Source organism: Enhydra lutris, unplaced genomic scaffold (genome assembly GCF_002288905.1).
Source record: "Enhydra lutris kenyoni isolate GAN:26980312 unplaced genomic scaffold, ASM228890v2 scaffoldscaffold85, whole genome shotgun sequence".
Classification (NCBI taxonomy): domain Eukaryota; kingdom Metazoa; phylum Chordata; class Mammalia; order Carnivora; family Mustelidae; genus Enhydra; species Enhydra lutris.
Window position 1 is genome coordinate 2679570 of NW_019154169.1, and position 15331 is coordinate 2694900.

Here is a 15331-nt window from a genome sequence, read left to right on the forward strand (position 1 = left end):
GAGTCGGGCTCTCTGCTCAGCAGGGAGCCTGCTTCCTCCTCTCTCTGCCTGCCTCTCTGCCTACTTGTGATCTGTCTGTCAAATAAATAAATAATCTTTAAAAAGAAAAAAAAAAACATTTTGGTAGAAATATTCTGAGTTCTTCACTGACAAAGTTGCAGGAACTTAAATGGCATCTCTTACATTGTGCTTTCCTCCCACTAGGTTTTTTTTTGTTGTTGTTTTTTTGTTTTTAAGATTTTATTTATTTGACAGAGGGAGAGAGAGATCACAAGTAGGCAGAGAGGCAGGCAGAGAGAGAGGGGGAAGCAGGCTCCCCGCCAAGCAGAGAGCCCGATGTGGGGCTCGATCCCAGGACCCTGAGATCATGACCTGAGCCGAAGGCAAAGGCTTAACCCACTGAGCCACGCAGGTGCCCCCCTCCCACTAGGTTTTGAAACTTCTGTGTGTAAACTGACCTGTCAGGTGGGCTGTTTGGTGTAACCGCTTAGAGGTTCCAGCCCCAGGAGGAATTTCATAACATTTTATGAGGTGAATAGGATTAGTAGCAGGAGAGTAACAGGAAAAGTGGTTTATTATCCCAGTCTCTGCTTTAGCTAGCATACCGCTGATCTATGTTTAAATTGTTTATTTGAGAGTTTACTGTTTTTGAGACTTGATATTTGGAACTGCGGCCCAGAAAAAAAGTGTTGGAGCATCTAGCATTCCCAAATGAATGAATGAGTAGAACTGTTACCATCCATTTTTTTTTTTAAAGGAACAGTAAAGTTTCTTTATAAGTAAACATTTACGGAAACCCAAGTTTCCTTCAGGGATTTTAAAAAACATCCCTATAGAGGTGAACTTTGCTTTAGGTCTCATTTACATAAAAACACATTCTCAGCAAGTTTTTGTCACATGCTTCTCCCTTCAGAATAACCACTGTCTGGACAGCAAATACCTATGTGAATGTGTTTAAACTGTCAAACCCTTGTCCTGTCCTCCAGAGACCCTCAAGAATGGAAAGTGGTTCTCTACACACAGATAAAAGTTCTGGAAGACAGAAAGGGGGTAGAGTACATTTTGGCCTAGGAAATGGAGAGTGGTTATTCTTTCTACTTTAATCGACAGTACTTTGAATTCAAACCATTCTTACACAGAGTAGAAATTTGGGCATTACCAATTTCTGAGTTATCAAATCAAGTTTAGTTTCAAGTGGGAAAGCAAGCAGAGAAAAGCAAGTGTTCTTAAAAATAATTGAAGTGGTCACTTCAGGTGGCTTACCCTGCTGATAACAAGAGTAGTTTAAACAGCTTCTCCTCTAAAACTGTCTCATTCAAGGTATTTATATCTCCAAAGGAAGGACACACCATGTTGGAAACTGCCAATTCACATGACCCCACCAAGCAGGCCTTGACTGCAGCTCTGATGGGGCGAGCAAATCAGCCCCCTTTTTTCTCTGAACCTGTTTCTTCATTTGACAGTCCTACCAGTCAGGGCGATTGTTAGAATTAAATAGGGGATACGCATGAAAGTTTTCGAAATTATATTGTACCACCCCAAAAATCAGGTGACACCAATGTGCGTATTTGCAACCTGGCTATGCTGATAAGTTTCTTAATTAGGGTGGCAGTGAACCAAAACAACTTGCCAGTAGGGTGGTTTTGTTTTAAAACCAGGAGAAAGGAAAAAAACTAAATCAGAACAAAGAAATTTGCAAAGCAACTGTGCTCACTTTCTGTTTGGGCTAAGAAGCTGTATTACATTCATTTTTTATCTGATTTTTTTAAAAGACATTTTTATGGGCCCGAGTTATTGCACCTACTAGATTAACTCAGGCCTGAGCGGGTGAATGGATAATGTTCTCAGAATGATCCAGTTTACATATCTCAGTGACCTCAGTAACTGAAAAATGTATAATCATCCAATGGGAGAAGATCTTCCCATACAAAGAGCCCATGTTTATAGCAGACAGGCTGAGAAATACCTCTCTGCAGAGCAAGACATTCACTAAAAAAGTGTACCATGACACACTCAAGAATCATAAAGTTTACTGCTTCTTTCCCATCATTTGGCACATATCCAAGGCACATTAGAAAATTAGAAATCATAAATTACTTTGTAGAAAAATAATCAGCCCCTCCCTTCTATACATACGCAAGTATTTCCAAGAACGTGCACAAAACCATTTCCGTATTACAAAGTTATTTGAAAATGTACTCAGGACAAACCCATGTTTGCAGCTGTAGACCAATTAGTAACATAAAAAAATAAGAGTAAAATCTATAGAAATTTATAAAAAGGAATAAATGGCAATAAATTCTAACTGAAAGTAACTCTGACCTGGTTTGTGCTGTAAGTTTTGAATCGGAATCAAAAGACTAAGAAAAGATGTGCCAAATCTCTCTTGTTCATAACCATCCGTCAGGTGTGACAACAAAGGGAGGTTTTTAACGGAAGGGGCTGTGTCGAGAGACGCTGATATAGGTGCGTAGGTGCAGTGATCAAATATCTGTACTTTGTTGGAAGAAAAATTATACCCAACTTTTCCCACATACATAACGTAGAATAGATCCTAAATGTCCTTTCCATGAAAATGAACATCACAACAGCATGTAGGCATCTTTGGGTTCAAGTGCTGCTTTGCAAAGGAACATTTCCCAGTCCTCTTTTCCTCGTTCCCATGTGTCGCTTCTGCCTGCCTCCACGGTATCATGAAACCTAACTGCTTCTCTTCAGCGGATCCCAAATGAAGGAATTCTTTCAGCCTGTGGTTTGCTCATTTGTCCACATCACAGAAGTTAGCACCTTTCGTCAGGAGGAGGTCGCGATCTGGTCATGAAACTCTGCATGGTAGTCAGGGAGCTCCCGCTGCTTCAGAAGAAACCTACACCTGCTCTTACGGATCTGGACACGGCCGGAATCGGTGTGCACTCCTTTTCCAGCGTACGCGCTAGCTTTGGGGAGGAAAGAGAGGATCATTTGCTTGGTCGCATTCCTTCCCTCAGCCACAGAACAGCTAGCTTTCAGGAACTTTCTGCTTTTCTTGCAAATCCAACAGAAAGTACATTTCAGTTCTCAGCTGTGTTCCTGCTTGGCGCCTCCTTGCCGAGGACTCTCTTGGCAGCAACACAGTAACCGCTTATCACTGCTAAGACTGGGATGTGACCTTAGAAGTGGCTGGGTTGCCAGCTGTCCCTGGGCCCGTGGGTACGACTGCGTCCTCGACTGTGTGTCTGCGCAGCATCCGCCTGTTTGAAGGAACACTTTGTCTCGGTCCAGGCCCCTCGGGCTGATTGCCGTGCCCTCTGTCAGCACTCTCAGATCTGCTGTAGTCTGGCAGGTTGTCCTGTCTCCCTGTGACTCTTTGCCTCCCTGGCTGAAGAAACGGTACAATTCAAGCAGTTCATTTGCACTGCACTTTAAACAAGAACCACACAAGAACAGCGCTCTTGGGTGCTGCTTGTCACCCAACGTGCTTGGTACTTTCTGGGCATCATTTCGGCTCTGACATCCCTGTGGGGACAGGATGACATGTGTACTCCGTGTGTCAGACACAACATCAGCGCTTTACCTGTATGCACAATGACTCTATAACTAACAGGGGTGTACTAATTGCTGTCCCCATTTACAGCTGAGGACGCAGGATCAGCAAATGGAAGCAAGCTGCATGAAGTCCCACAGCTCACAAGGGAAAAGCGCTTGACGGAACCCAAGCAGATTTCAGAGTTTGCGGGTTTCCCATGCAGCAGCACATCTGTTAGCAAAGTCACGAAAGGTTACAGAAGAGATCGAAATGAGTCAGGTTAACAAACATTGCTTTAATTCTCTATAACAAAGATTCAGAACTTCTGTATCTTTGCTGTAAAGTCTGTTTCTCATCAAGTCATAGATTGCAAGGAACAAGAGAAAAGTCACATTTCTGAGAAGAGTCACCTAATGTTATGACAGAACGTCAAGCAAGCATCTCTGTAACTGAGTAAGTGGTGCCGTAGGAAGAGTGCCACATGCGGAGTTGTCCATATGAGCAGCTCTAGACCACATCTGGAGAAGTTTGTTACCCTTCTAGATGTAAACATGGTCTCCTCCTGACATCCATGAGTCACTCGCGGAAGCTGACCATTTCACCAAGTACCCGCACCATAAGCCATAGCCTCTCTCCACATGTACCTCCATTTCCCATTTTCCCTCACCTTTCTCAAATAAATGAAGTCTGTACTCGGCTATCCCACTAACAAACTCCTCTTAATTGTTAGAAAATCTTGCAAAGGGAATCATGAAATGAGAAATGTGTTCACCGTGGATTCGTTTTGGAAAAGCCAGGCTTTAAGAAATATGATGATAAGCCAGCATTGAATAACTCACCTCATGCAAAGAGTCTTCAGTAAAACTAGGGACACTCCTATCTCTTGCCATAATCTCCCTTGAAGTCCTTCCCCTGAAACCCGAAACAAAGTGAAATCAGTGTCTGAAAGTGGCATGAAACGCTCTGGTTGGCCACGAGGTGGCAGCATTTGGTGAGTGCAGATTTTCTCTAACCCACTGAAGGGGCACAGACAGGCTCGAGTTACAAGCAAAGGTAGGGTCAGAGGCAGAGAAATCAACTCAAGGTTTATACTCACTTAAACTGACCACCCGAGCGGACAAAGTAAAACTGTCTTGTAAAAGGCTCATCGGGTAGATCGTACATTTTTGAGTTCCCTGTAGATTAAAAAAAAAGGATAAACATCTGGAAACTTCCAAAGCAGGGAAAGAATTAGAGGTATAGCACAGATGCAACCTTTCAATTGTCTTAGCTTAACAAAATTTAGAAAAATTAAGCACTGCTATTTGCTTAAAGAAACATCAGTAGCTATTTATTACTGTGTGACCCCCCCTGAAAGGAAACATACATCCTTATTAATACACGAATATTCTCCAGCTACAGGCAACAGCAGTGAGGCAGCCTCAGTGGAAGTGGGTTTAGTCACATTATTCCACTACAAACTAATTCTAAAAAAAAAAATAAAAGAGCAGAGGAGTGCCTGGTTGGCTCAGTTGGTGGTACAGGGTGCAACTCTGGTCTTGGCCTTATGAGTCTGAGACCCATGTTGGGTGTAGAGATTGCTTTAAAAAAAAAAAAATCTTTGGGGCACATGGGTGGCTCAGTGGGTTAAAGCCTCTGCCTTCGGCTCAGGTCATGATCCCAGGGTCATAGGATCGAGCCGCGCATCGGGCTCTCTGCTCCACGGGGAGCCTGCTTCCTCCTCTCTCTCTGCCTGCCTCTCTGCCTGCTTGTGATCTCTGTCTGTCAAATAAATAAAATCTTTTAAAAATAAATAAATAAAGATTTTTTTTAAAAAATCTTTAAAAAAAAAAAAAAAAGCAGAGCATGGGCCCTATCTAGACTATAACAACTTAAAATACTTCAGCCCTATCCATGTTTGGCAACTACTGTTCTAATTACCAAAAATCTCTGTATGCCTGCAAATAAAGTAAGTAAATAAATTAAACCTTGAAAGGTAGCAGGAAACACTGAGCCCCAGATGTCCAGGAAATGCTTAGAAAAAGGCCTGGGTCTGGGCCATGTGGCGCACAAGAATCTCCCAGAGGCAGCGGTTCCTCCAGCTGGCAGGGAAGGCCTGAGTCGTCAAAGGTGAGGCTTGGAGTGGCCACCTTATTCCCTTAGGAAGCATCATCCCAGTCAACCAGAAAACCAGTAGCAAAACAAGCTGATGAGTGAGGCTGTAACGTATTTTTCTTTGGTGCCCTATCCCACCCCGTCGTGAGTATAATGACATTCCACACTCACAATTAAACAAGCACCAGCGACTACTCATGAATTTCCAAACATGCCCATGTTGAAAATTACAGAGAGAATGTAGATTCTTACATTTCTTCCTGATCTTAACAGTCACGTACTCCTTGTGGTCTGCTTCGCCAACATCATCTGCTGAGGCCATGCAGTTCGGTACTACCTGAAGTAATTCCATTATTTTTGAATTCTACAATTGGAAAGGGGAAAGGTTAACAGTTAATCTTTCATTCTTAGCAGGTTACAGCCTGTTTTTAATCTGTCAATACTGGTGCAGCTGGGCAGAGAAGCTAAGCAGGCAGGTATAGGCAAAGCTGACGCCAGAGAGCCTCGTGGTGAGAGCAGCCCTGCCCTTGGAGCCTGGCTCTGTCTCTACTAGGGAACCCGGGCCGGGTACTTAGCTGCCCTGTGCGACGGGGCTGAGAACGGCATCTCTCACTCCAGTTATCCCGGGGTTTTCGCCAGCCCAGCACATGGTAAGTACTTGATAAAAAAACACTCATCCTTACCATCATTTGAGAAAGTGCTCAAGGAAGGTTTAAAATACTTTGATTCTGTTAGGAAATGTCACTGAAAATTAACATGATAAGCCTGAGTACGCTGGGTTTCTGGTGACTTTCACATGACACCATGTCATTTAACAGCCGACCAGCTGTCTACCCGGAGTTGAAAACAGAAAGACTCTACGTGAAAATGGTGACAATAGAGGGCTTGCTTCTCCCAGGAGAGGAGGCCTTCTCCTCACCAGTACCCTGCGCAAACACCCACAGCATGGGAAGGAGAGCTGACCTGCTCATCACAATTTCCCTTACAGGGAGAATAACTCCGGGAGACTTAGAACCACAACTGAATGAACATTCTCTATTGTGCTAAGACCCCAGGTGCAGTCCCAGCCCAGGGAGCATGAGCCCCGGACCAGCCATCCTGTGCCCTGGGACCGGAGCAGAGCGCTGACATCTGCAGTGGCCAAGCGGGGGAACCTCCACTCAGCCCTTTGAAAGCGAGTCCTGAAAGACTGAGTCCTGGCTCCCTGAGGCCACCTCTGACCCGGGGACCAAGGACTGGATATTCAATCCACTGCACACTCCCGGCACACGGACTTAGCCCAGCATCCCGAGTCAAAGGTCGACTCCAGCTGTTTCAGATGTGGTTTCACCCGAGCAAGCCGCACGGGCGCACCCACTCACCTGCTCAGCACAGTCCATGGCGGTGCACTGCCTCTTGTTCAAGACCTGCACTGACGCCCCGTGAAGCAGCAGCAGCTCCACCACGAAGACGTGCTTCTCTATCACGGCCTCGTGCAGTGCTGTGTTACCCTTATTGTTAGAGACGTTAATGGAGGCCCCGTGCTAGAAGGAGGGACAGTGCAATCAAAAGGAATGCCAGAGGGGTCCTGGACAGCTCAGTCGGTTAAGCATCCAACTCTTGATTTCGGCTCAGGTCATGGTCTCAGGGTCGTGAGATCAAGCCCCATGTCAGGCTCCGCGCTGGGTAGGAGTCTGCTTGAGATTCTCTCTTTCTCCTCCTGCCCCTCCCCCCACCCCCAGCTCCCACGCGCTGCTTCTCTTTCTCTCTCTTTAAACAAAAAAAAGGGAATGCCAGGAAATGAAGCACCCACGACCGACAAGTACCGGCAGCTCCAGGGCTGGGAGGCCCTTACCTGTAACAGCAGTGCCGCGACTTCGTGGTGGCCATTGGAACAAGCGTAAATGAGGGGTGTGTTTCCACCTATATCCTTTTTATTGGGTTTTGCGTTACAATCCAATAGATACCTCACCACCTATCCCAGAGAAGACAAAATTCCAGCCTTAATTAAATCTGTGGGGCACCTGGGTGGCTCAGTTGGTTAAGCAACTGCCTTCAACTAGGGTCATGATTGCCTTCAACTAGGGTTATGATCCCAGAGTCCCAAGATCGAGGCCCGCATCGGGCTCCCGGCTCCACAGGGAGTCTGCTTCTCCCCTCTCATGCTCTCTCTCACTGTCTCTCTCTCAAATAAATAAATAAAAATCTTTTTTAAAAAATTTAATCTGTGGAAAAAATCCTCTAACAGGATATCCTTTTGACTTCTCTCTAAGTTTATTTGGAAGGCTTTTTGGACACATGTCTGACTCTCAGGAGAAAGCCGACCAACTGAAGTGGGGTGCAACAGACATTTGCTGATGTTCTCCTCCACCAGGCAATGTGGGAGGCGCTATTTTTTTTTTTTTTTTTTTTTTTTTTTTTTCATTTCATTCTTAGACCTGCCCTATGGAGGACTGGAATTATCACTCCAGTTCTGTAGACTGGGATACTGGCAATTGAAGTACAATGTTAGGTGTCACAAGAAAGATGGAAGACCTGATTTGGTTCCTGTCTTTTATTTTTTATTTTTGTTTTTTTTTTTAGTAAACTCTACACCCCACGTGGAGTTTGAGCTCATGACCCTGAGATCAGGAGTCACACACTCTACCAACTAAGCCAGCCAGGCACCCCTGGTTCCTGCCTTTAAAAGCTTAGAGTAGAGCTATAAGGGAAAAATTGTTTTAAAGAGGCAATTTTCAGAAAAAAATATAGGACTTTGAAAAAGTCAATCATTTCACAATTCTCTTGTTAGGGCCAATTTAATGTTAAAACCTGTTTAACTGGGGCGCCTGGGTGGCTCAGTGGGTTAAAGCCTCTGCCTTCAGCTCAGGTCATGATCCCAGGTCCTGGGATCGAGCCCCGCATCGGGCTCTCTGCTCAGCAGGGAGCCTGCTTCCTCCCCTCTCTCTCTCTGCCTGCCTCTCTGCCTACTTGTGATCTCTCTCTCTCTCTCTGTCAAATAAATAAAATCTTAAAAAAAAAAACAAAACTGTTTAACTATTAGGGCCTGCTTAGCCAGAGCAACTCCATATTGCCTAGGTAGCCATATTGTTGTTTACATCCACGGACTTCATTCTGGGAATAAATGCCCCAGTAATTCCTGGTATGGTTCCGGGTATCGATTCCGGGAGTAAACGCCTTAACAATAGAAACCACATACCTTCGGTCTGCGGTTATGCCCTATAAAACCAGCCTGTGAGATCGGGAGGGGGTCGCTCTCTTCGGAGGCGGCCCTGGCCGGTCAGTCTGACTTCTAATGCTTGGCATAGAATAAGGCTTTGCATAACTTTCACTTTGTCTCAGTCTCGTTCCTTTGATAACGGACCCCAACACTCTCCTGTACCTCCGCCTTAGGGTCGTTCACTACAAAGTACTAAACTGGGGTGCCTGGGTTGCACAGTCAGCTAAGCATCTGCCTTCAGCTCAGGTCAGGTCATGATCCCAGGGTCCTGGGATCGAGCCCTGTGTTGGCTTCCTGGTCAGCGAGGAGTCTGCTTCTCCCTCTGCCCCTTCCCCTGCTTGTGCTTTATTTTTCTCTCTCTCTCAAATAAATAAATATAATCTTTAAAAAAAATAACAAAGTCCTAAACTGTCTGACAAAGACCAAGAGCTGTGGGGATGAAAGGTACCAAGCTGCAGGCAGAGCCCTCAATGACCAACACCCAAGCACCAAAGACTGCTCCTACTGGGGTCAGAATCAGGATAGGGCCTCTGTGCCACTGAGAGGTGCTTGGCAGTGGAGTGGGGGGTGGGGATGAGCAGCGAAGGGAAGGGGAAGGGGGAAGGCCCACCCCCAGAACCACCAGAGTTCTGCATTCTCTTGCTGAGCAGTCCTGTCCTGGGTAGCGTAGAATCTTGGGGCCGGGAGGAAGGACATGTGTCTGTGCTCTGGGCCCACCCCCAAACTTGCCTCTCTGCAGCATTCCCAGCACGGACAGCTCCAACCAAGAGCAAGCACCCATGCCCTCTGCCCAGGAGAAAGACCCTGTACCTGGAAGTGGCCCTTCTGGCAGGCCAGGTGGAGCGGGACGGCTTGGTTCGCATTTCTGGCCCCCACACTGGCACCATGTTTCAACAGGAGGGGGACGAGCTCCGCCCGCCCATGCAGAGCTGCAACATGCAGTGGGGAGGAGCCGTCCTGGTTGGTCACATTCACACCAAGTCCACTGGCAGGGATCTTTGCCAGCTTCTGGCAAATGCAGGTGGAGAGAGAGAAACATCATTAGTATTTAAGAAACTGGGCTGAAGGAATCGAAGCCATCCACGCCCACCCCCCACTCCCCGCCAAGAGCCCCTGTGCACAATTTGGGATCACAGCGGGATCCAGAATCAGGCTACGCACAGGTGAATTCCTACAACTTTCGAAAGGTAAGCCATACCAAAGGATTATTTCCATATTCAAGAGAGCAGGTCCCCCGAAATGAGACCCTCTTTATGCCAAGGTGATTCAACGAGAAACAAGAAGTCTGTTCCACAAATGGCATCTCAACAACGGGTTATCCACACATGGAAAAACTGCACATGAATCCTTAGCTCACCACATACAAAATTGAAAATGCACCATAAACCTAAACGTAAGAGCTACGACTATAAACTTCCTGAAGCGAGTACACAAGACATCCCCGCAACACTGCGATAAGCAAAGATTTCTTAGATAAGATACTAAAAGCAAAAACTATAAAGGAGGGGTGCCTGGGTGGCTCAGTGGGTTAAAGCCTCTGCCTTCGGCTCAGGTCTTTTTTAAAAATCTTTTTTAAAAAAAGAAGCATAAAGGAACAGTTTGATGAACTGGACTGAAAGCACATTTTTTTTTTTAAGATTTTATTTATTTATTTGACAGACAGAGATCACAAGTAGGCAGAGAGGCAGGCAGAGAGAGAGGAGGAAGCAGGCTCCCTGATGAGCAGAGAGCCCGATGCGGGGCTCGATCCCAGGACGCCGAGATCATGACCCGAGCCGAAGGCAGCGGCTTAACCCACTGAGCCACCCAGGCGCCCCTGAAAACACATTTTAAATGGTTATTCTCTGAAAGACAAGATCAAGAAAATGAAAAGGCGAGTAACGGAGCGGGAGAGAATGTTTGTACTACGTGGACCTAACAAAGCATGGGTACCAACCAGAATTTAAAAACAGCAGCAGATTCTTACAACTCCACTGACAACCCAATTTAAAAAAAAAAAAAAAAAAGATAGGCACAAGATTTGGAAAAACAAAAGACACATGTATCTATCATGGAGATGGTCTGTATCGATTCATAGTGGTTTTGAAACCCATCAGGCCAATAGGAAAACAATCTATCAGGAATTAAAAGGACAAAGAAAACATTTGTAAGCCATGCAACTGAAAACAAACACTGAATTATGACACTGAATCCTACATTTGATAATAAAATTGCTATGTCAGCATTCTAGGTGACTGCCCAAGGATGAAAACTTTGGTTATCTAGTTCACTTTTTTAATATTTTATTTATTTATTTGTCAGAGAGCGAGAGTTTGCACAAGCAGGCAGAGTGGTAGGCAGAGGCAGAGAGAGAAGCAGGCTCCCCCCTGAGCAGGGAGTCTGAAGCGGGGCTCGATCCCAGCACCATAGGATCATGACCTGAGCCGAAGGCAGCAGCCCAACCCACTGAGCCACTCAGGCGTCCCTAGTTCACTTTTTGATGATTAAAAAGGTTCCCTCTCAGAAAAACAGCATGCTGAGTTAAAAGGGTGAATTTTGCTGCATGTAAACTGAACCTCAAAAGATAAAAAACAAACAGATGAAGAAGCAGGGAGGAAAAAAACACAATGAAATACTGCACACTTACAGGAATGGCTGAAGTTGAACAGTCACAACGATGTGGGGCAACTAGAACTCTCACACACTGGTGGCAGGAACGGAAGATGGAAAATCACTCTGGAAAGCTGGCAGTTTCTTATCAAGTTACACATGCACTTACTACATAATCCAGCAATTACAGCCCGAGGTATTTACCCAAGGAAACATACATTTATACACAGACTTGCTCACAAATGTTCACACTAACTTTCTTCACAAAGCCCCAAACAGGAAACTACTCAAATGCTCATCAACAGGTGATTTGACAGATTATAGTATAGTCAACAAAATACTACCCAGCGACAAAAAGAAAGAAATCCACTGACCCCATGTGGATCTCAACACATTCCGCTGACAGAAGGAAGCCAGATTCAAAAGAGCGTGTCCTGTCTGGTTTCCACTCACGTAAAATTCTAGAAAATGCCAACGGATCTGTGATGACAGACAGCAGACCTGGGGAGGAAGGGGGAAAGCCCAAGAAAACCCTCAGGAGTGATGGAGAGTTCTGGATCTAGACTGTGATCATGGCTTCATGCTTTTACGTGTCTGCAGAAACTCAACACACTGTACATGGTACACAGGACTTTATCGGGTGTAAATTGTACTTCAATAAAGGTTTTTTTTTTTTTTTAAGATTTTATTTATTTATTCGTGAGAGAGAGCAAGAGAGCAAAAGAGTGAGCAGAGGGAGGCAGGCAGAGGCAGAGGGAGAAGCAGGCCTCCCCGCCAAGCAAGGAGCCCGATGTGGGACTTGATCCCAAGATGCTGGAATCATGACCTGAGCCGAAGGCAGCTGCTTAACCAACTGAGCCACCCAGGTGTCCCCAATAAAGGCTTTTTAAGCAAATACTCTAAACACACCAGTAGGCTAGAAGAGGGTGGGGCCAGGGGGTGGTTAGCTAAGTCATAGACATGAAGCAATTTCCATAGAAATGTCTTTTCTATGTCTTTTTGTGTCTTTTGGAGAAATTCCAAAATGAGATAAAGAAAGCAAAGAATGGGGGCACCTGGGTGGCTCAGTCGTAGAGCATCTGCCTTCAGCTTGGGTTATGATACCAGGATCCTGGGATCAAGTCCCACATTGGGCTCCCTGCTTGGCAAGAAGCCTGCTTCTCCCTTTCCCACTCCCCCTGCTTGTGTTCCCTCTCTTGCTGTGTCTCTCTCAAATAAATAAATAAATAAAATCTTAAAAAAAAAAAAAAAAGCAAAGGATGGAAGATTTTATTCAATAAATCTAGCATTTATTTTAATGTGTAATCCAGTTTCTTGTTACAACTAATGAACTATGAGGGGGAGAACAACAGAGTCTAGGACAAAGGCAAGAAGAACAGTGACAGGGAGACACAGTACCTGCCTCTGGCCACAGAGTCAAGACCGGGCCTGAAGTACAGTCACTGCACATCGTATCCTTCTGAACATCATCTGCCTTTTTAATCCCTTAGCTTTTTATAGCAGTCTACACAGGGGAAATCATTCTTTGGGCTGTCCCCATCCAGCAGCATTGGGACAGAACAAAAGCTGTACATCCCTAATGTACAAATGACCCTGGAGCGAGCTAAAAAGCTATATGTGAATGGAAGTTTCACTCATTTCAGTATTATTGGGTTAGAATGACCCATGTGAAGCTTTTTAAAATAAGTCCAGATTATCTTATAATACAAAGGACAACACTACTCTATCTGTTTTGCAGAGTCTAATTTTCTCAGTATGGGACATACATATTGAGTTAAATAGCTAGCACACAAGCACATGCTCTATACACAATACCATCTACGATTTCTCAAAAGAAAATGAAATACTTAAGTATACACTTAAGAGAACATGGGCAGGATCTGTATGCCAAAATTCACAGAATGATGAAGAAATCAAAGGTGGCCAGAATATTTGGAGATATACCATGTTCATGAAGTCAGCACAGTAAAGATGTCATTTCTCCCTAACTTAATCTACAGGTTTTGTTTTTTGTCTTAAGATTTTATTTTTTTTGTCGGAGACAGAGCAGAAGTAGGCAGAGTGGCAGGCAGAGGCAGAGAGAGAAGCAGGCTCCCTGCTGAGCAAGAAGCCCGATGTAGGACTCAATCCCAAGACCCCAGGATCATGACCTGAGCCGAAAGCAGCCGCTTAACTAACTGAGCCACACAGGTGTCCCTAATCTACAGTTTTTAATGCAATTCCTACCAAAATCCTAGTAAGATTTTTGGTAGACATAAACAAACCCACAGGCCTTAGAGTAGCTATAATGATCCTGGCAAAGAAGAGCAAGTTACGAAGAATGACTATCCGATACAAAAGTTTCCTCTAGCTACAGTAATCAAGACAGTGTGGAACTGGTGGAAGGACAGATGCACAGATCATGGAATGGAACACAGACCCTGCAGAGAGACCCACACTGTATATTATCAACGAAGGTGGGACAGCAAGTCAACGGAGGAAGGATGGTATTTTGAACAAGTGATGAAAACGGGAGGACACCCATAGGCAAAAAAATGAACCTCAACCTCAATCTCACACCTTGTACAAAAATTAACTCTGGGTTTATGGGGCAGCAGGGGGGCAGATGGGTGTGGGAAAAGGCAACGTGAGTAGATCTCCCCGTGATGAGGGAGCTTGCTGGTACCTTCAATGTGGTGGTAGATGCACAAAGCTATGTGTGTGATGAAAGTGAACACACGTGCACACACATGCATGCATACTGGGCACAAGTAAAATCAAAGAACTGTGGATAAGATGTGTGGACTGTTCCTGTGTCAATATCCTGGATAAGAAACAGTCCTGTGGCTTTGCAAGCTGTTACCACTGGGGGAGACTGGGTAAAGGACACAGGGGATCCTCTATATTTGGAGGGAGGGTCCTCCTGCAGAAGGTGGACCAACTTAAGCAAAGACTGTGGGCAATGGATCTCGAATGCAGCTTCCTCAGGGGACTGGCAGCCATGTGGACAGACACCCTTAGCCATGGACTCTTGCCTTGTGACTCAGGGGCCCGCAGAGCAGCTGAAACACTGAACACTTGTGCATGTCTCTGCTCCCTGACCTGCCCATTCAGAAAGCAAGGCGCCCAAGCCAGATCCACACTCCTGTTAGCCTCCCTCCTCCCTGAGCTGAACAACTAAACCTCACCACATCTCAGGGGATGCCAGCTAACAGCCACTCAGTAACCAGCTGGCTGGGAAGCAGACAACTTCCCTCAACGAAGAAGAATTATTTGCCTCCCCATCCCCACCCCCAGCCACACCAATGGAAGCAAAGCCAAACCTTTTGAGCTGGAGCACATTTTGGGCACTGGCACAGGGGGTGACAAAATTCAATACTGTCTATGCTGATGGCACCTTCCAGCTCATCCAGGTCCTCCTCAGTCCACTCCAGAAGGTAGCGCACCTGGTGTTGGGCAGGAAGGAGAAACGGGAGCTTAAAACTCACCCTTAGTTCCTTTACAAGCTACAATGTCTCTCCCTCCCTGCCTCCCCTACACACACACACACACACACACACACGCGCGCTCCCAGACCAGGGCCTACACTTTCTCAACCACCAGTGATTTTAGTCCTTTTACTGGTGATGCCGAGAACTTTAGCTGCCATTTCTACAGCTTGTGGTACAGACTCCTTCATCTTTTTTTTTTTTTTTTAAGAATTATTTCTTTTAGAAAGCAAGCGAGCACAAATGGGAGGGACAAAGGGAGAGGGAGAAAGAATCCGAAAGACTCTGAGCTGAACAGAGCCTGACGCGGGGCTCGATCCCAGGACCCTGAGATCACAACCTGAGCTGAAATCAAGAGTCAGACGCTTAACCGACCATGCCACCCAGGCGCCCCAGAGATTCCTTTATCTTAAAAGAGAAGTGTGACAGCGTGGTGCTGCTTTCACTCCCCGGTCCTGGAGCATTTCACAAGCACCC

At 45.6% G+C, this 15331-nt stretch overlaps 1 protein-coding gene across 5 annotated transcripts in view; it reads right to left on the minus strand.

Moving 5' to 3' along the window:
* Window positions 1–1082: 1082 nt before the first annotated feature.
* Window positions 1083–15331, minus strand: part of LOC111161438 (ankyrin repeat domain 27) — a 52956-nt gene continuing 38707 nt past the window's right edge. The window contains exons 22-29 of one of the 5 annotated variants that reach the window (XM_022525081.1): window positions 14690–14812; window positions 9609–9803; window positions 7434–7553; window positions 6961–7122; window positions 5852–5963; window positions 4602–4680; window positions 4345–4417; window positions 1083–3495 (exon numbers count right to left, since the gene is read on the minus strand). In XM_022525081.1, the coding sequence (XP_022380789.1) occupies window positions 3058–3495; window positions 4345–4417; window positions 4602–4680; window positions 5852–5963; window positions 6961–7122; window positions 7434–7553; window positions 9609–9803; window positions 14690–14812 (1302 nt within the window). In that variant the 3' untranslated portion in view covers window positions 1083–3057. The other 4 variants (XM_022525080.1, XM_022525082.1, XM_022525083.1 and 1 more) reach the window with 4 other exon arrangements.